The sequence below is a fragment of the Tachyglossus aculeatus genome, chromosome 2 (genome assembly GCF_015852505.1).
Source record: "Tachyglossus aculeatus isolate mTacAcu1 chromosome 2, mTacAcu1.pri, whole genome shotgun sequence".
Lineage (NCBI taxonomy): Eukaryota > Metazoa > Chordata > Mammalia > Monotremata > Tachyglossidae > Tachyglossus > Tachyglossus aculeatus.
In genome coordinates this window covers 48,433,455-48,448,963 of record NC_052067.1, presented here as the reverse complement: position 1 = coordinate 48,448,963, position 15,509 = coordinate 48,433,455, and the positions used below count along the sequence as shown (strand labels likewise).

Below are 15,509 nucleotides of genomic sequence, written 5' to 3'. Positions count from 1 at the left end.
GAACAGGTACTGAATTCCCATTTTACCGATGAAAAACTGAGGCAACAGTGAGATTAAGTGATTGCCCAGGGTCACACAGTGGGCTAGTGGTGGAAATGGGATTAGGAGCCTCCTAGGCCCGTGATCTTTCCACTAGGCCACACAACTCCCCTTTTCTCCCACAGCTATGGGGATTATAGAGTGCCAGGACATGTGGAGAGCTGAAATTGGGAAACGGAAAGCAAGGAGGGCAGGGGAAATGATCGGAAGACATGGCAATACTGCGTTCCAACTGAAAACAGGGTGCCAGTTGCTGAAGACAGACCGGCTTGGCAGGACCACTGTCAAGAAAGGAGCGGCTCTCTTTGAGCTAAACTTTCACAAGGAAAGAGAGGCAAGGAAGCAAAAGAGATCACACAAGACAACTCAACCCTACTGTACTCTCCCATACGCTTAGTTCAGTGCTCTGCACACAGCAATCGCTCAATAGATGTGATTGATTGATTAATAATTAATTTATTAACAAGGGACAACCACTTTGTGTGCACAGTATGGCTGGGACTGTGGGATCCACATTGTGTGCACAAAATGGTTGTCCTTGTCAATTAACTAATGAATGAATTTTTAATCAATTCATTAATTAGCACAGTAAGTGCTCAATAAATACGTTTGAATGAATTAATTGTTAATCAATATGCACTCACAGGTGAATATCACCATCTGGGGTGTTGTCTTCAAATACAAAGAACAACTCTTTCTAAGGTACATATACGTATACATCTACTGTGGCATTTGGTTGTTGGTGCCTCTTTCAGTCCAAACTGGTGTACTTGTGAGAATGTGTAATATACATTTAGTGTGGCATTTGGTAGTCAGTGCCTCTTTCAGTCCAAACTGGTGTATTTGTGAGACTGTGAAATAATACATCTAGTGTGGCATTTGGTAGTCGGTGCCTCTTTCAGTCCAAACTGGTGTATTTGTGAGAATGTGTAATATACATCTAGTGTGGCATTTGGTTGTCGGTGCCTCATTCAGTCCGAACTGGCGTATTTGTGAGAATGTGTAATGTCTGTACCTGTGGATGCTTGTGTGTGGGTGTTTGTATGGGACCCCCGATCCCCATCCTTGAGTCTCTCTCTCTTTGATCCGTTCTTTCTATCCCCTTTCTCTCTCTGTTCCTCTCCCTCTCCGACTCTTTCCTGCTTTTCCCTGTCCCACCTCCAGTCCCCTCGGAGCTCCCAGAACTCTGGTCACCTTGGTCGGGGGGGTGAGAGTATCGATGACACCGAAATTCCCCAAGTGTTTCAAGGGGGCCTCCATGTAGACCATTCCCGAGGTTGGGTACGGCAAACCCCTGAACTGAAGAAGCTTGAATTTCAGGATATGCTTCCGGACACCAGAATACGACTCCACCTCGAGGGGCCAAGCCCGTCACCCCGGGTCTTCAAGGGCTTCATCCAACATCTGGTAAATGTGAAGGACTGTGCTTCCGCAGTCCACGTACAAGACAACATCCAGATCATGAAGCAATCGGCCAAACTGGGGCAGAGCTATGGGTTGATACTAAGCCTGAAGTAATTTGAGTTTTTTGTTGCCAACTTGTACTTCCCAAGAGCTTAGTACAGTGCTCTGCACACAGTAAGTGCTCAATAAATACGATTGATTGATTGATTGATTGATTTTTTTTATCTCTACCTCACCCAGAAAGCAAGCACACAGACCTTAAATCACCACTGAATTTTGCTCCCAAAGCAGTTCACATTCGAATGAGGCTTTTGGAGTCCAAGGGGTTTACAACTGAATAAAAAATACAAACACGGCTTTGGGCTGTTTGCCACCCAGTTTGACACTAAAATTTAAACCAACAGGGATGGGAAAAAGCTGCACCAATCCTCTCCCTGTTGGAAACAGGCATACAAAAAGAAACACAGGCCCTAGAGTCAGAAGGCTTGGGTTTCTAAGCCCAGCTCTGCTACTTACCTGCTGTACCTTGTATCTTGTACAAGTCACTTATCTTCTCTGTGCCTCAGTTTCCTCCTCTGTGAAATGGGATTCCATACCTGTTCTCCCTCACCTTGTGAGCATCATACGGGAGAGGGAGTGTGTCCTAACTAGTGATCTTGCATGTTGTCCTCACTCTTGGAATATTGTATGTGCTCAGTTAGTGTTATCAATCAATCACTCAATCAGTCGTATTTACTGAGCGCTTACTGTGTGCAGAGCACTGTACTAAGTGCTTGGGAAGTACAAGTCGGCAACATATAGAGACGGTCCCTACCCAACAGCTGGCTCACAGTCTAGAAGGGGGAGACAGAGAACAAAACCAAACATCTTAACAAAGTAAAATAAATAGAATTGATATGTACACGTAAAATAAATAAATAAATAGGGTAATAAATATGTACAAACATATATATACATACACCCAGCATTGCCCTAGGAGTATAATAGTGTCCCCAAAATACCATGTGTTTAAAAACAGGAATCAATCAATCAATGGAATTTATTCATTCATTCATTCAATCATATTTATTGAGCGCTTACTGTGCGCAGGGCACTGTACTAAGCGCTTGAGAAGTCCAAGTTGGCAACATACTCAACAGTGGGCTCACAGTCTAGAATTTATTGAGCATTGACTGTGCGCAGAGCCGGGGAAAGTGCAGGACAACAGAATTGCTACACACATTCCCTACCCACAAGGAGCTTACGGTCTACAGAGGGGGACAGATATTAAAATAAATTACAGATACGTATATGAATGCGGTGGAGGTGAGTGGGGCTTCAGTACTTGGGAGAGTACAAGAGCACAAATAGACAAGTTCCCTGACCTCAGGGAGCTTACTAGGGTGGGTTTACCACTGACTGGTAAGGAAATAGTGAAATTTCAGCCGTCGCCTTCCTAGTCCGGCTCCCCATCCCTCCGATAATAATAATAATGATGGCCTTTATTAAGCGCTTACTATGTGTAAAGCACTGTTCTAAGCGCTGGGGAGGGTACAAGGTGATCAGGTTGTCCCACGGGGGGCTCACAGTCTTAATCCCCATTTTACAGATAAGGTAACTGAGGCAAAGAGAAGTGAAGTGACTTGCCCAAAGTCACACAGCTGACAGTTGGCAGAGCTGGGATTTGAACCTGTGACCTCTGACTCCAAAGCCCGTCCTCTTTCCACTGAGCCACACTGCTTCCATGGCCTCGGGGATGGTGAAAATTGTGAGCCCCATGTGGGACGGGAATCTGATTAACTTTTATCTCCTCCAGTGCATAGAATAGTGCTTGACATATAGTAAGTACTTAACAGAAGCTCTTAGTACAGTGCTCTGCACACAGGAAGCGCTCAATAAATACGATTGAATGAATGAAATGAATGAACAGAAAAGCTGTGTGGCATACTGTGAGCCCACTGTTGGGTAGGGACCGTCTCTATACGTTGCCAACTTGTACTTCCCAAGCGCTTAGTACAGTGCTTTGCACACAGTAAGCGCTCAATGAATACGATTGAATGAATGAATGAATACTGGCAGTGCCAGCTGTGTGGCAGTCTTCTAGACTGTGAGCCCGCTGTTGGGTAGGGACCGTCTCTATACGTTGCCAACTTGTCCTTCCCAAGCGCTTAGTACAGTGCTCTGTGCACAGTAAGTGCTCAATAAATACGACTGAATGAATGAATGAATACTGGCTAGAGCACAGGCCTGGAAATTAGAAGGATCTGGGTTCTAATCCCAGATCCACCACTTGTCTGTTGAGTGACCTTGGGCAAGTCACTTAACTTCTCCATGCCTCAGTTACCTGACCAGTAAAGTGGGGAATAAGACTGTGAGCACCACGTAGGACACGAACAGTGACCAACATGATTAATTTGCATCTACTCCAGTGCCTAGTAATAATAATAATAATAATAATAATAATAATAATAATAATAATGGCAATTGTTAAGCGCTTATTATGTGCCAAGCACCGTTCTGAGCGCTGGGGGGGATACAAGGTGATCGGTTTGTCCCACGTGGGGCTCACAGTCTTCATCCCCATTTCACAGATGAGGTAACTGAGGCTCAGAGAAGTTAAGTGACTTGCCCAGGGTCACACAGCTGACATGTGGCGGAGCTGAAATTTGAACCCATGACCTCTGACTCCAAATCCCGGGCCCTTTAGTACGGTGCTCTGCACACAGTAACTTGTACTTCCCAAGCGCTTAGTACAGTGCTCTGCACACAGTAAGTGCTCAATAGATACGACTGAAGGAATGAATGAATGAATGAATGAATACGATTGAATGAATGAAGGAGCCATGCTGCTTCTCTAGTACAGTGCTTGGCGCATAGTAAGCTCTTAATAAATACTGTTAATAAAATAGAATTTAAAAAAAAGTATCACCAAACCTGGACTAACGAGCCCCAGCCGCCCTAGTGAAGCAGCGTGGTTCAGTGGAAAGAGCCCGGGCTTTGGAATCGGAGGTCATGGGTTCAAATCCCGACCCCACCAATTGTCAGCTGTGTGACTTTGGAAAGTCACTTAACTTCCCTGTGCCTCAGTTACCTCATCTGTAAAATGGGGATTAGGACGGTGAGCCCCCTGTGGGACAACCTGATCGCCTTGTAACCTCCCCAGCGCTTAGAACAGTGTTTTGCACATAGTAAGCACTTAATAAATGCCATTATTATTATTATTAGTGCAGCTGAGCTTTGAATTATCCATGCCTTGAAGGAAGACTGGAAACAATTTCCTCTTTAAGAGGAAATAATAATGATGGCACTTGTTAAGCGCTTACTATGTGCCACCTATTCCTTTAAGAGGAAATATTCATATTTAATATTTAATAATAGAAATGTTACTATTTCTTTAAGAGGAAACGGACTCCTTGTCCCCACCTCCACCTCCTAGATGGAAAAGTGGAAGAAAGAGCAGAAAAGTCATTTTGCCAGGGACCCTGGGAAAGGGTCAGGAGAGGAGGTGGGGTTCTGTCTGTGTCACCATTTCAGTTTCCCCCCCCCCGGTTTCTGGCTACCATATAGCCCCTTAGGGACCAGCTCCCCCTCTGAACGGGATCCCCGGGGGAGGAGGTGGCCTCTGGAGTCAGAGATGACGGCCAACACATTGTTTGCGGTTTTGCAGGAAGCTGGGTGTGGAGTTTCCAACCGAGGCCGGGACCGTGCGATTGCTTTCTTTGGCTTTCCCACTCTGCCAAGTTATGGGCGCGAGAAGGGCCAGTTCATTCCCCAGGAAAATAACAACTTCCTGCTGGGGGAAAAGTCGATGTGAATTCTTTTTAAAATTAAAAAGAAGAAAATTGATTTGGGCCATATTTGGGATGTGGGATTCGTTAACTTGATATTAAACGGGCTTTGTCGTATTGTATCTTTCCGAGAGCAACACAGTGCTCTGCACACAGTTCGGGCTCAATAAATACCACTGATTGATTGATTGATTGACGGTGACTCAGTCATCCACTCACACAATCCAGGTTGTGTGACCGTGGGCAAGTCACTTAACTTCTCTGTGCCTCAGTTCCCTCATCTGTAAAATTTGGATTAAGACAGTGAGCCCCACGTGGGACAGAGACTGTGTCCGACCTTGATTATCTTGTTTCTACCTCCAAGCAATCAATGGTATTTATGTACTTCCCAAGCGCTTAGTACAGTGCTCTGCACACAGTAAGCACTCAATAAATACGATTGAATGAATGAATGAATGAATTGAGCACATACTGTGTGCAGAGCACTGTAACTAAGCATTTGGGAGAGTACAATATAACAGCTTTCACAAGGAGCTTAGAGTATAGAGGGGAAGATCAGGGCTAGTACAGTACTAAATACAGTATATGCCACAGAAACTCAGAAATTGGGGGTTTTCACTAGGTTTCCCATGGTTTTTCATGGGGTTTTTCACTAGGTTTCCAGCCCAGGCGGGGCTCAAACACTGGCAGCCACCATCCCCACCTTCTAGGACGTCAGGAAACCCAAGGCTGTGGCTGCAGCTGTGACTTCTGTGACTGTTATTAATAATAATAATAATAATAATGACATTTATTAAGTGCTTACTATGTGCAAAGCACTGTTCTAAGCTCTGGGGAGGTTACAAGGTGATCAGGTTGTCCCACGGGGGGCTCACAGTCAATTCCCATTTTCCAGATGAGGGAACTGAGGCCCAGAGAAGTGAAGTGACTTGCCCAAAGTCACCCAGCTGACAATTGGCGGAGCCGGGATTTGAACCCACGACCTCTGATGCCAAAGCCCGGGCTCTTTCCACTGAGCCACAAGAACCCTGAAACGCTCCTATTCCAGCCACCAACACCCAACTGCTCTTGCCCCATTTATGAATTACAAGTCAGCGCTTAGAACAGCGCTTTGCACATAGTAAGCGCTTAACAAATGCCATCATTATTATCACTATTATTATTATGCCCGAAATCATATCTTCATCTTTCCACCTCTGTTGTCTATACCTTTACCCCTGCCCCCCCTTATTCAGAAGATTTTGAATCCCTTGGGGTCCAGGGGACTGTGTCTGATTCTCGCAGATGAAGTGTTTTTCAGGCATTTTAGTACAGTGCTCTGCACACAGTAAGCGCTCAATAAATACGATTGATTGATTGATTGATTTACCACAGTGTTTTGCACCCAGTTGGCATTTAATGAGTACCCCTGCTACTGTTATTTTCTCAGCAGAATGCTGCAGACTAGATGTGAGCCTGAGTTTCTTTGCTTCTTTCTGGGCCTTGATGCGACTAGGGTCACTGGAGCCCCTGACCATCTGGACGGACCGCCAAGACGAGGTAGACTAGAGTCCAAATCAGCCTCTTCTCCTCGCTGAAAGGGCCAAACCAGTGGAGCAGCTACTTGGAAGTACAGTACTCTCTGCACTTAGTACAGTGCTCTGCACACAGTAAGCGCTCAATAAATATGGTTGAATGAAGGAATGAATGGAAGCAGCATGGCTCAGTGGTAAGAGCCCGGGCTTCGGAGTCAGAGGCCGTGGGTTCAAATCACAGCTCCGCCACTTGTCAGCTGTGTGCCTTTGGGAAAGTCACTTCGTTGCTCTGGGCCTCAGTTCCCTCATCTGGAAAATGGGGATGAAGACTGTGAGCCCCCCTGTGGGACAACCTGATCACCTTGTAACCTCCCCAGCACCTAGAACAGTGCTTTGCACATAGTAAGCGCTTAATAAATGCCATTATTATTATTATTATAAAATGGGGATGAAGACTGTGAGCCCCTCGTGGGACAACCTGATTACCTTGTATCTACCCCAGCGCTTAGAACAGTGCTTTGCACATAGTAAGTGCTTAACAAATACCAACATCATTATTATTATTATTGTGACCTCTGGCCCTGTCAGGTCACTCTCCTGGCTCCCAGCACACCTCTACCTCTAGTTCCATTCATTCATTCATTCATTCAATCGTATTTATTGAGCGCTTACTGTGTGCAGAGCACTGTACTAAGCGCTTGGGAAGTACAAGTTGGCAACATATAGAGACGGTCCCTACCCAACAGTGGGCTCACAGTCTAGAAGAAGCTAGTTCCAGAAACAGCCAGCTGGGAACTGAGCCCTAATCTCCACCGTTATTTAATAATAATATTATAATAATAAGTGCAGTATTTGTTAAGTGCTTAACTATGTTCTAGGCTCCATACTAAGCACTGGGGTGGATACAAGCATATTAATAATAATGATGGTATTTGCTAAGCTCTTACTATGTGAAAGGCACTATTCTAAGCACTGGGGAGGTTACAAGGTGATCAGCTTGTCCCCCGGGGGGCTCACAGTCTTCATCCCCATTTTACAGATGAGGGAACTGAGGCCCAGAGAAGTTAAGTGACTTGCCCAAGGTCACACAGCTGACAATTGGCGGAGCCAACTGCTCCTTCCTGTTAAGGTGGAAACTACTAGTATTTCTTTTCATGGTATTGGTTAAGTGCTCACTTTGCACCAAGCACTGTTCTAAGCACTGGGGTAGATACAAGTTAATCAAGTTGCACACTGTCCCTGTCCCACATGGAACTCACAGTCTAATTACAGGGAGTAGGATTTAATCCCCTTTTTACACGTGAAAATTTCACGTTTTAGAAAAGGATACTAACAAGTATGTTTCCACTTTATTTCCCTTGAGCTTTCACTATTATGACAGTAATAATAATAATAATGGCATTTATTAAGCGCTTACTATGTGCAAAACAATGTTCTAAGCGCTGGGGAGGTTACAAGGTGATCAGGTTGTCACCCGGGGGCCTCACAGTCTTCATCCCCATTTTGCAGATGAGGTAACTCAGGCCCAGAGAAGTTAAGTGACTTGCCCAAGGTCACACAGCTGACAATTGGCAGAGCTGAGATTTGAACCCACGACCTCTGACTCCAAAGCCCGGGCTCTTTCCACTGAGCCACGCTGCTTCTCACAACTAATCTCCACCATTATGTAATAATCATATAATGATAATAACTGTGGTATTTGTTAAGCGCTTACTATGTTCTAGGCTCCATACTAAGCACTGGGGTGGATACGAGTTTATTGGATTGGATATAGTCCCACATGGGGCTCGCAGTCTGTATCCCCATTTTACAGATGCGGTAACTGAGGCACAGAGAAATGAAGCGGCTTGTCCAGGGTCACACAGCAGACACAGCGGAGCCGGGATTAGAACCCAGCTCCTTCTAACTCCCTTCTGCTTCCCTAAAAGCTCTGAAACAGACCTGGACGCCGTCAGCATTTCCTCCTCCTTGGATCAGGGAAATCAGCATGGCTCTGGGCATTCTCTGCTCCAGATCCCCAGGCAAGTGACATTCACTCATTCAATCATTTACTGAGTGCTTACTGTGTGCACAGCACTGTACTAAGCGCTTGACATTACCTCCAAGCTTTGCGTTTCTTCCCATTATGCAACTCAGGAATGTTTGTACCCACCTCAAGGGCAAAGACGGGCAGCGGAACGTCGTAGGAACCTTTCTTACAGGCTGCAACTGCTTAATCAATTAATAAGAATTAGCTACCGGCAACAGGACATTGTTTTTCCTTTTTCCTCTCCTCCTCCCCACCCCACGGCACCTGGATATATGTTTGTACAGATTTATTACTCTATTTATTCTACTCGTACATATTTACTATTCTATTTTTCTTCTCAATGATGTGCATGTAGCTTTACTTCTATTTATACTGATGACTTGACACCTGACCACATGTTTTGTTCCGTTGTCTGTCTTCCCCTTCTCGACTGTGAGCCCGTTGTCGGGTAGGGACCGTCTCTAGGTGTTGCCAACTTGGACTTCCCAAGCGCTTAGTGCACACAGTAAGCGCTCAATAAATACGAATGAATGAATGAATGAATGAATGAATGAATGAATGAATGAATGAAAGGACACGGGATTCTCAAACAGACACTTCCCTGGAATCATCTGCGTTGGAACTCCACCTCGGCGGGGCCTGGACATGGTGCCCTTTGACCCTCTTTGTGTTGGCAGTTCAGTGTCACGTCCTTCTGACTGGCAGCTCCTTGAGGGCAGGAGTGCCCAGAAGCTTTCCACAACAACGTCAGAAGTGATAATCTGGTGGAGACTGTCCATGGGCTTTGCAAATGGGGTCGTCTGGGGGTGCAACTCAAGGGGCAGGAGCTGGAAGCCACATCTGAGACTCACGGTGGGGCCGCAGCGGAGCCCCTGGTGCCCCCCATGCCCGGGGTCAAGGCCAATCCTGCTGGAGCAGCCAGTGTGCCAACCTTCAGAATATGGGGAAGACTGCCACTCCCCTACCTTGGCGCGGAGTAATAAAAGGAATGACTGGAAAATGTGCCCCTAGAAGGAATATGGCGCCATTCTGTTTAATGGCCCGATTTTCCTCTATTTCTCAATCAATTGATCAATCAATCAATGGTATTTACTGAGCATTCATTGAGAAGCAGCGTGGCTCATTGGAGAGAGGCTTTGGAGGCAGAGGTCGTGGGTTCGAACCCCAGCTCCACCACACGTCTGCTGTGTGGGCAAGTCACTTAACTTCTTGGAGCCTCAGTTACCTCATCTGTAAAATGGGGAAGATGAGTGTGAGCCCCTGTGGGACAACCTGATCACCTTGTATCCCCCCCCCCAGCACTTAGAACAGTGCTTTGCACATAGTAAGTGCTTAACAAATGCCATTATTATTATTATTATTAATGATAATAATTCATTCACTCCTATTTATTGAGGGCTTACTGTGTGCAGAGCACCATACTAAGCTATTATTATATACTATTTATACTATTATACTATACTATTTAATAGTATTTATTTATACTATTTATACTATTATATACTATTTATTTCTTTATTTTATTTGTACATATTCATTCTATTTATTTTATTTTGTTAATATGTTTTGTTTTGTTCTCCGTCTCCCCCTTCTAGACTGTGAGCCCACTGTTGGGTAGGGGCCGTCTCTAGATGTTGTCATGTTGTGCTTCCCAAGCGCTTAGTACCATGCTCTGCACACAGTAAGCGTCACTAACTTGTACTTCCTAGTACAGTGCTCTGCACACAGTAAGCACTCAATAAATATGATTGAATGAATGAATGAATACGATTGAATGAATGAATGAACTAAGCCCTTGGGAAGCACAATTCAGCAACAAATAGAGACAATCCCTGCCCACAGTGGGCTCACAGTCTAGAAGAGGGGAGACAGACATCAAAACAAGAGCACTGACTGTCCGCGCAGCGCTGTACAAAACACTTGGGAGAGTACTGTGAAACAGAGTTGGTAGATTCACACCTTGACGGCAACAAGCTTAAGATCTAGAAGCCTGCTATTCTTTCCTTATATTTCTGTCTCCAGGTTTTAATTTATTCAATTGTATTTATTGAGCACTTACTGTGTGCAGAGCACTGTACTAAGCGCTTGTGCCAAGCACTGTTCTAAATGCTAAGATAGATAAAGTTCATCAAGTTGCACACAGTCCCTGTCCTTCATGGAGCTCAGTCTAAGTAGGAGGGACTAATATAAAGAAGTTAAGTGACTTGCCCAAGATAATAATAATAATAATGATGGTATTTGTTAAGTGCTTACTATGTGCAAAGCACTGTTCTAAGCGCTGGGGAGGTTACAAGGCGATCAGGTTGTCCCACGGGGGGCTCACAGTTTTAATCCCCATTTTCCAGATGAGGTAACTGAGGCCCAGAGAAGTTAAGTGACTTGCCCAAGATAATAATAATAATAATAATAATAATTAGGGTATTTGTTAAGTGCTTACTAAGTGCAAAGCACTGTTCTAAGTGCTGGGGAGGTTACAAGGCGATCAGGTTGTCCCACGGGGGGCTCACAGTTTTAATCCCCATTTTACAGATGAGGTACTGAGGCACAGAGAAGTTAAATGACTTGCCCAAGATAATAATAATAATAATAATAATGGTATTTGTTAAGCACTTACTATGTGCAAAGCACTGTTCTAAGCGCTGGGGAGGTTACAAGGCAATCAGGTTGTCCCACAGGGGGTTCACAGTTTTAATCCCCATTTTCCAGATGAAGTAACCGAGGCCCAGAGAAGTTAACTGACTTGCCCAAAGTCGCACAGCTGACAATTGGCAGAGCCAGGATTTGAACCCATGACCTCTGACTCCAAAGCCCGTGCTCTTTCCACTGAGCCACGCCGCTTCTCAATTTTAGCCATTTTAGACTACTAGCCTCCTGAAAGCCAGGGGTTAGATCCGAACAAATGTCTTTGTACCTTTCTCCAGCTCTTAGTACAGTACTCTGCACAATGTAAGTGCTCCCAAATGCAACAATAAATAATAATCATAATTATGGTGCTTGTTAAGTGCTTACTATGTGTACAGCACTGTTCCAAGTGCTGAGGTAGTTAAAAATTAATTAGCCCCCAACTCCTTTCAGACCACAGAGAAATCAAGTTTATTTCTAAATGAATACAAGCAGTGTTTAAATTCCGGCTCGGCCACTTGACTGCTGTGTGACTTTGGGTCTCAGTATCCTTATCTATAAAATGGGGATTAAATAACTGTTCTCCCATAAACTGGGGATTAAATTCCTGTTTCCCTTGCCCTCTTAGACTAGGAGCCTCATCTGGGACTTAGTACGGTGGTCTGCACACAGTAAGTGCTCAATAAATACGATTGAATGAATGAATGACTGGGACCATATTCAGTCTAATAATCCAGTCTTTACCCCAGTGCTTAGCACAAAGGAAATGTTCCACAAAAATCACAATTAGTATTATTATTATTATTTATTAAATGTTTAAAACTGAAAAGAAACTGAAACCTCCAGAATGGCATTCACGGCGTCCAGCAGAAAGACTGTCTCCCTTTCATGCTAATTTGATCGTTCCTCTCTGAGATTTGCATGGCTTGAATCAACTTTACTCTTATTTTAAAACTAAGGCCAGCATTGTATGCAATCATTGGTTTAAAGATATTTCTGAAACAGTTTCGACATGGAGAACTCCTAAAAGACGGATCCCACTAGGGTAGTGTTGGTTTTGTCAGAGGACCTGGGTTCTAATCCCAGTTCTACCACATACCTGCTCTGTGACCTTGGGCAAGTAAGTCACTTAACTTCTCAGGGCCTCAGTTTTCTCATCTGCAAAAAGGGGATTCAATGCCTGTTTTGCCTCCTCTGTAGACTGTGAGCCTCACGTGGGACATGATTATCTTGTGTCTACCTCAGTGCTTATTACAGTGCTTGGCACACAGTAAGCTCCTAACAAACACCTTACTGTTAATAATAATACGAGCCAGCTGTCGGGTAGGGACCGTCTCTATATGTTGCCAACTTGTAACTTCCCAAGCGCTTAGTACAGTGCTCTGCACACAGTAAGCACTCAATAAATATGATTGAATGAATGAATAGTAATTGTTACTAATTGTATCAGCGTGGAAGGAGTCGTTCCAACTGCGTCCAACCTGTTTGTACTGTATCAACTTTAGTGCTTAGTAGCGTGTTTGACTAACAGTAAGTGCTTAATAAATACCATGTTATTAATTCCTTGGGACCGATTCGGTTGGATCAAGAAACTTACCTTATCCAGTGCGTCTCTGTCAACTAATTCTTGCACAGCTAACAGCTTGATGCTGAAAAATACAAAACAAATCACAGAAAATTAATCATCAGGTGACTTCAAGCACAGAAAGGGGCAGCAGGGTCAAAAAGCATGCTGCTCTATTTACCTTACTTGTACATATTTACTATTCTATTTATTTAATTTTGTTAATATGTGTTGTCCCCCTTCTAGACTGTGAGCCCACTGTTGGGTAGGGACCATCTCTATATTGCCAACTTGTGCAGTGCTCTGCACACAGTAAGTGCTCAATCAATACGATTGAATGAATATCAAGGTCTCGAGGACCTTTATACGGGCAGGGAACATGTCTACCGACTCTGCTGTATTGTACTCTCCCAAGCACTTAGTACAGTGCTCTGCCCACTGTAAGAACTCAATAAATGTGATTGATTGATTGATTCTAACCCAGGTTTGCCCAAAGATAAATCCTCAGGTGGCTTATGGGTTCAATAGTGGTCTCAAATGGAGACCCATGAAGAAACCTAATCCTTGCGCTTTACAGTCCAACCATTTTCCAAGAGAAATCCTCCCCTGGGTGCCTTGGATCTTCAAACACTCCCTTTAAGCCTAACTGGGGAAGGGGGAATCTGCAGGTTTCCCACTCTGACCTAAGGGGAGTCTAGGGGTACTGTACTACAGCCTGGACGTATCCGATAGGGCTCTTCCTCCGAGGGATCCCAGGCCCCAAACTAAAATTGGAACAGGGTGAACAACGAGTACTCAACAACCCTAGGAAATCAATCTATCATATTTACTGAGTGCTTAGTGCGTGCAGAGAACCGGGATAAGTGCTTGGGAGAGTACAGTACAACAGACGGTAGACACGTTCCCTTCCGACAACAAGCTTACAGTCTAGAGGGGGAGATAGATGTCCATAAAAGTAAATAAATTACGGATATGGACATAAATGCTGTGGAGCTGAGGGAGGGGTGAATAAAGGGTGAAAATTCAAGGGCAAGGGTGATGCAGAACGGAGGTGGAGAAGAGGAAATGAGGGCCAGGGGTAAGCAGACGATAGATGAAATCGAGGTACAGTGAGTAGGTGGACAATAGATGAGTGAAGTGTGCAGACTGGGCTATAGTAAGAAATCAGGGCAGTAAGTTAGGAGGGGACAACGTTTAAAGTCTTTGTTTTTTATGCAGAGATGGGTGGACAACCAACTGGAGGTTCTGGAGGAGTGGGGAAACGCGTCCTGAATGTTTCTGTAGAAAAACGATCCGGGCAGCAGAGTGAAGTACGGACTACAGTTGGGAGAGCCAGGAGGCAGGGAGGTAAGCAAGAAGGCTGATGATGCAGTAATCAAGGTGGGATAGGACAAGTGCTTGGATCAACACGGTAGCAGTATGGATGGAGAGGAAAAGGCTGATTTTAGCGATGTCATGAAAGTGGAACCAACAGGATTTGGTGACCGATTGAATATGTGGATTGAATGAGAGAGATGAGTTGAGGATTATGCCCAGGTTATGGGTTTATGAGACACGGAGCACGGTTGTGCTGTCTGCAGGGATGGGAGAGTGATGGGGAGGACAAGGTTTGGGTGGGAAGATAAGGAGTTCTGTTTTGGATATGTTAAGTTGGAGGTATCGGCGGGACATCCTAGTAAAAGATTCATTCATTCAATCGTATTTATTGGGCGCTTACTGTGTGCAGGGCATCGTACTAAGCGCTTGGGAAGTACAAGTTGGCAACATATAGAGACGGTCCCTACCCAACAGTGGGCTCACAGTCTAGAAGGGGGAGACAGAGAACAAAACAAAACATATTAACAGAATAAAATACATAGAATAAATATGTACAAGTGAAATAAATAAATGGAGTAATAAATACGTACAAACATATATACATATATACAGGTGCTGTGGGGAAGGGAAGGAGGTAAGGCGGGGGGATGGAGAGGGGGAAGATGTCCTGAAGGCCGGAGGAAATGTAAGATTGCAGAGAAAGAGAGCGATCAGGGCTGTAGAGGTAGATTTGGGAATCATCTGCATAGAGTTGGTAGTTAAAGCCATAGGAGTGAAGCCACAGGAGCCAGAACTGAGCCCTGAGGGACTCCCACAGTTAGGGTGTGGGAGGACCCGCTAAAAAGACTGAGAATGAGCAGCCAGAGAGCTAGGAGGACAACCAGGAGAAGACAGTTGGTCCATGAAGCCGAGGTTAAATAATGTTTTCAGGAGATGGGGTGGTCAACAGATTTGAAGGTGGCTGGGGAGGATTAGGATGGAGTAGAGGCCTTGGATTTGGTAAGAAGGAGATCATTGGGGAGTGGGGAAGGAGAGCGGAGCAGACAATTCAGGTCCCCTTTGGAGTATCTCCAGCAAAGTTCTCTTTGGAACGTCTCTTCAGAGTCAAGGTCAACATGACAGCAAAAGTTGAGACTGTCCTCCCCATTTCCAGGAGGCTCAAAAGCCAACCAAGAAAGTGAGGGGAAAGATGACAAGAACTGAGATAGTTTATGCCTGGGGCTGGATAACAATAATAATAATAATAATATTTG

General features: G+C 44.7%; 1 protein-coding gene across 1 annotated transcript in view; it reads right to left on the bottom strand.

Moving 5' to 3' along the window:
- The window catches only part of EEPD1 (endonuclease/exonuclease/phosphatase family domain containing 1), a 153,249-nt gene that overhangs the window by 51,508 nt on the left and 86,232 nt on the right, over positions 1-15,509 (bottom strand). Inside the window, exon 2 of the mRNA XM_038762007.1 lies at positions 12,973-13,024. Coding sequence (XP_038617935.1) covers positions 12,973-13,024 — 52 coding nt within the window. The remainder of the gene's footprint in view (positions 1-12,972; positions 13,025-15,509) is intronic.